The 5,962-nt window shown below is 46.2% G+C and overlaps 1 protein-coding gene across 1 annotated transcript in view; it reads left to right on the plus strand.

Annotated features, from left to right (window-relative positions):
- The window catches only part of GSDMA (gasdermin A), an 18,510-nt gene that overhangs the window by 6,777 nt on the left and 5,771 nt on the right, over nt 1-5,962 (plus strand). Inside the window, exons 3-6 of the mRNA XM_019550326.1 lie at nt 664-841; nt 1,161-1,320; nt 1,413-1,506; nt 2,326-2,373. Of these exons, the coding sequence (XP_019405871.1) occupies nt 664-841; nt 1,161-1,320; nt 1,413-1,506; nt 2,326-2,373 (480 nt within the window). The remainder of the gene's footprint in view (nt 1-663; nt 842-1,160; nt 1,321-1,412; nt 1,507-2,325; nt 2,374-5,962) is intronic.

Here is a 5,962-nt window from a genome sequence, read left to right on the forward strand (position 1 = left end):
AAAAAAAAACCCAAGACAAGCCCTGGGACCCGCTGTTCCTTGTGCAGCCTCAGGGCTGTGGGGGGCTTGTGCAGAGCCCTCACATGGCATGGGCAGTGGGGGGCAGTGGGGATTACCCCCTGCCAGGAGGAGCAGGGAGTCTGGGGGTGGGGTTTGGGTTTCTTTTTTTCTTAGAGGGCTGGACCTGGCCCGGGTGAAGCACCCATGCAGGGGCTGGGGGAGCAAGGGGGGGGGTTCAGGGGACTTGTGGAGAGCCCCCCATGAAGCATGGGGCAGTGGGGGACAGCAGTGATCACTCCCCACCTGGCAGCACTCACCGAGTTGGGGCTTTTTTTTTTTCCCAAAGAGCCGGGAGTTGGAGCAGGTGGAGCAACCATTGCCAGGCTGGGAGAGCGGGCAGGGAATGGCCCTGGCCTGGCTGACTTGGAGAGTCAGCCACTGCCGAATCGTCAAATCAAATCGCTGTCCCCCGAATCAGCCAAATCCGAAGCAAATACTAGCCGCTTCACACAGGTCTACTATCTAGAAAGCAGTGTTGCTTGGGTCAGAATTCAGTCAGGCCAGGTCTATCCTGTGTGCAGAAGAATTATGGGCATAAGTACACAATATAGGAAGGTGTAGCCTGAAGACCTCTAATTTTGAAGGGCTTCTTTCCACCCCCAGATGTTCAGGATGCAGGATCAGTTGGAGTCAAGCACACTGTCGATGGCAGTGTTGAAGGGAATATTAACTTTGAGAACATGGAAGTGAAAGGACTTGCCAAGATGTCCCAAGAGAGGTCCATCAACATGAAAAAAACCTTTGTCTCTGTACAAGTCCTTGAATCGCTAAAACAAGAAAGGTAAGGCTGGCAAGAAATGGGTGAAAGCATCCTCAAGCGAGTTCCTTGAACTAACTGTGGCCTCATAAGGCAATTTCAGCAGCCAAATGACAAAGTATATATTCCCTCCTCAAGATACACCATTTACCAGAACTATGACAGGAGGCAGGGTTGAGCCCTTTCAAAGCCCTGTGGCACTTGGGGATCCCTCTCATATTAAGGAAAACCTCCACAAACCAGTTAGGCCAGTTTTCCTCTTACTTTCTAATTTTAAATATGTAAATCCGAGAACAAGTAAGGATGTTTTACCAACGCTACTGAAACCTCGCTTCCTCTTTAGGAAAATCAATATGGAGCACCCATTCATTACACAATTAAAGAACCAGAGACGGAACCTATATGTTATCCATGAGGCTGTACATGCTTCGGAGGAGACCACATTTAAAGACTCCAACAGACTAGAAGGGAGCATAATAGCCCAGATCTATGTCAAGCTTCACGTAAAAGTTCAATTATTTTTCCAGTTTTACCTCCTATTTGTAAAACATCTTTGTGCTATAATAAACCTGTTATCTTCTCTTTCATGGATCAGGGGGCCAGGAACAGCAAAAGAGACTTAACTATTCCCAAGGACTGTGTCCTGGCTTTCAGGGTTATGCCGCTGATTATTGAAGATGGATCATGGAGTAAGCATCAGCCACAAACCTCCAGCTTTCTCTGTGTGCAAGCAGTGTAGTACAGCAGAAATATCATTTGCATCTTTCACCCAAATATAGCCCCACTATTCTTGCGTGCAAGACTGTGAACACTGTGTGTATAACTGGCAAAATTCCGGGGGTGAGGTTTGGGGGAGAAGGTAATACAGTGTAGATACATTAGAAGAGATGCTAAGGAAAAATGATACAACAGGAAATTGACTTAATGAGGTATAAGAAAGCTTGATCCCAGATATCAGGAGATGCAAAGGAAGCACAGACAAGAGGTCCTTTAGGGCCAAGAGACAGCAATGAAACCGGAACGCTGGATTTGCAGTAAGAGAGATGAGTGCTAGACAAGCTGTGAAAGTGACAAAAAAAAAAAAAAAAAGAAAAGCCACCAGGTCCAGGAAATATGGTAAAGGGTTTTAAAAATGAGATGCTTCTTCTCCAGTGTCCTGCCCCTTCCATAGCTATATATATCCTCCTCAGTGTAAAAATTGCCCAAATCAGAATGGCGGTGTTAAACTGTGATCTTCATCACATGTACAAGCGCTCTCAGATACAAATCTTGAAACAAAGTACATGGCAGTTGAGAATCTGGCCCATCACAGCCATTTAACTGAATTCTAAAATGAACAGAACAAATAGTAGATGTCTTTGAAGGTAAAGCAACAAATTACAATCTGATCTTGACAAACAAATTGCAAATTCAATATTTAGAAGTAGAATACTGATATTTTTGAGCCTTAAAAACTTTAACAGTACTAATACTTTATAAATGGATCTTTCCCTTTTGAATCTTTCCAGACCCGGTCTATGTGCCAACGAAGAAAACAAAAACATTTGCTACTGATGGTAAGCAGTACATTGTGTAATATCTTGATTTAAGTCTCTATAGGTATGACTTTTAAATGTGTTTAGTAAGACTGGATTATCTTTGTGTGACTACAGTAAAGTGTAGTTAATTTGTCACTGGAATAGTCTTCATAGACGTTAGGGCTGGAAGGGACCATGTAAGATCATTGGGACCAACCACCTGCCCAAGGGGCAGGAAGTCAGCTAGGGTCAAAGAATCCCAGCAAGATAAATGTCCAAATGTTTCTTGAGTGTGTCAGAGTAGGTGCTTGCACCACCTCTGGGGAGAGTTTGTTCCAGGCCTTGGGGCTCAGACAGTACAAAAGTTTTTTCCTTTATGTCCAGCCTAAAATGATCTAGCGGGAGTTTGTGAACGTTGGACCTTGTCATCCCTTGGGGTGCTCTGGTGTTCCCCAGATCCTGATGCACACGCCTTATGTACTTATAGGCTGCCACTGAACCTGTGCTTCTCCAGGAGCTATAAGGATTCCCATAGCTCGCAACCTCTCTTCATAAGGCCTGTTTTCATGCCCTTTGATCATACATGTGGCTCTCCTCTGGACTTTTTCCAGTTTCTCCACACCCTTCCTAAATTGTGGAGCCCAGAACTGGATGCAGTGCTCCAGCTGCAGCCTCACCAAGGCCAAGTACAGCGGGAGGATGGCATCCTAGGTCTTGCTCGAGATGCATCAGTAGTGGCAAGTGTCACGATACGGCCTCCCTAAGGATGGCCGTGATGTCCCTAGGGCACCGTGACCATGCTGGCTCCACCCTATGGGTGCCTACTAATCTTGCCTGCCACATCTTGCTGGTATAAGTGATGAATCAGGAGGCTGCCCTAGAGATGCTGCTCATTCACAGTCCTGACAGATGCTTCTAAATCCTGTGGGTTGTTGGACCTCTTATTGGGTCCCACACTCAGGAGGTGACTTATGACACCCCCAAGCCCTGTGGGCTAGATGCATGACTCCAAAACCACCCCTTTATCATGCCCCATGCCTCACAGATAGTATGCACACGTTGTCTTCTTGTGTTGACGTCTCAGTTTTATCTGGCCTCAGCAACTGCGACCCCTCTGGTGCTGGGGTCTCCACATTGTAGTGTGCCCCAATGAGGCCTCCTCCTCCCCAAATGCCTCATCCTGGTCCACCAGTTTAAATAACAACAGAAAGCACAAGTCCCTGTGCTACAACACAACAATAACATAGGGTCCACACGCTATCCCTTTTAAGAAGGCAAGCCTCCTCCCCACCACCACTTATGAGCACCTATAGCCCCTTAATCCTACCAGCATCAGAATAGGCAGTCAAGCATCTCCAAATAGCCTCCTCTATGAGATCTCCTTGCTCCTTGGCTGCTGCCAGAGAGCTAACTCTCTAGTCCCAGACCCAAGGGTTTATATGTGCCCAGGGCCCTGTCGTCTTCTGGTCATCTGACTGGGTGCAGGTGCAGGATGATTCCCCCATTAGCCTACTGCCACAGTAACCTGCACCTGTGGGGGTTTCTGCCTGACTGCCAGCACTCTCTCTCTAGGCAGTTTCTGTCCTTAAAGGAGCAAGCACCTTAGTGCCATGTGACAGCAAGCCAGAGTTTTGTTTGCTTTGTCAGCTGCAGTATTGTTTTGGTGGCTCATATTCATCTTGTGGTCAATCATGACTCCCAAGTCTCTTTTGGTCATGGTGCAAGCAAGTACTGCATTGCCAAGCCTATAAGTGTGATGTGGGTTTTTATTCCCGAGGTTGAGCACCTTGCCTTTCTCCATATTGAATGCCATCAGGTTTTCATCCACCCACCTTGCAAGCCTATCAAGGTCAGCCTGGATCACCAGCCTCTCCTCAAGTTTGGACACTCTTCCCCAAAGTCTGGTGTCATCAGCAAATTTGGCCAGTCCATTTTTGACACCAGTGTCTAGATTGTTTATGAAGACATTAAAAAGTACAGGTCCAAGAACAGAGCCTTGGGGGACACCACTAGTCACAGAGTGCCATGTTGATTCAGTTCTGTCAACTACCACTCTCTGGGTCTGACCTTGGAGCCAGTTCCCCAGCCATTGGCCTGTGGAGTACTTGAGGCTGCAGTTGCCCAATTTTTCTATGACATCACTGGACACCAGGTCAAATGGGCTTTTTTAAAGTCCAAATATATAACATCAACCTCTTCCCTTATGTCCACATGGTATGTCACCTGGTCATAGAAGGAAGTGAGATTGGTCAAGAAAGACCTACCCACAACAAACCTGTGCTGGCTATCCCTCAGAATGTTGCCTTCTGTTAGCCTGTCGAGAATGGTTTCTTTGATAATTTTTTCCAAAACCTTCCCAGGGACTGAGGTCAAACTGATGGGTCTATAGTTTCCCGCATCTTCTTTCCTCCCTTTCTTGAAGATAAGCACCACGTTGGCCCTTTTCCAATCTTCAGGTACTTTGCCCGAGCACCATGAATACTCAAATATCCTTGCCAGTGGCTGTGCTCTGATGTCTGCCAGTTCCTTTAGCAGTCCTGGGTGCAACTTATCCAAACCAGCTGATTTACAAGGGTCCAGCCCCTCAAGATGCTCCCTCACAAGATCCACGCCAATGATGGGCATATATTCATCTTCACCCCTGTCATCCTACATCATGTTTAGCAGGGTGGTCCCTTTGGGCTGGTGATAAACTGACACAAAGTAATCATTAAGCAGATTGGTTTATTCCTGGGTATCAGTAGTCAGCTGCCCCAGCTGGTTCTGCAGGGGTCTAGTGTTGTCCTTGTTCTTCTTTTGATTCCCTACATAGCTGAAGAAGGACTTTTTTTATTGTCCTTGATTCATGTAGCCAGATGGAGTTCAGCTGTAGCCTTGGCTTTTCTAGTTCACTCCCTGCAGGTGCAGACCAGTGATGTATATACTCCTCCTTAGTGGTGTTTCCTTTCCTCCATCCATTATATGGCTCTCGATTTAAATATAGGAAGTCCATGAGTTTCCTGTTGAAACAAGGGGATTATAAGACCCTTTTACCACCTTTCCTACAGGTGGGGATGGACTCCCCTTGTGCTTCTAGGATTGCTTCCTTAAGGAGCAACCACTCATTATGAACCCCTTGCCCTGTGAAATCATGGCCTCTCAGGACCTCAAGAACAAGCTTCCTGAACATATGAAAGTTGCTTTCCTAAAGTCAAGGACTGCTGCATTGCTGGCTGACTTGCCAACTTTGTGATGGACAGTGAAAGTTATCAATCCCTTTGATTCTTAGGTTGCTAATTAGATCATGCCCTTTGGCCAGTACCAGGTGCAGCAGAGCCTTGCCTCTTGTCAGCCCACAAACGTTTTGTTTATGGCCCATAATAAAATCACACATTCTCTGACAACCCCCACAAAATCCATGATTAAAATGAAAGGTCACTACACACACACATGTATACCACACAAAACACACACACACAGTGTGTGTATGTATATGTGTGTGTATATGTATATACACACCCATACATACATATACACAGGTATACAGTGTGTGTGTGTGTATATATACACGCTCGCTCACACTGTGTGTGGATATATATTATACACATACACACACACGTCTGTGTGTTTGTGTGTGTACATATATACA

Source organism: Crocodylus porosus, unplaced genomic scaffold (genome assembly GCF_001723895.1).
Source record: "Crocodylus porosus isolate Cpor-Errol unplaced genomic scaffold, CroPor_comp1, whole genome shotgun sequence".
Taxonomy (NCBI): domain Eukaryota; kingdom Metazoa; phylum Chordata; order Crocodylia; family Crocodylidae; genus Crocodylus; species Crocodylus porosus.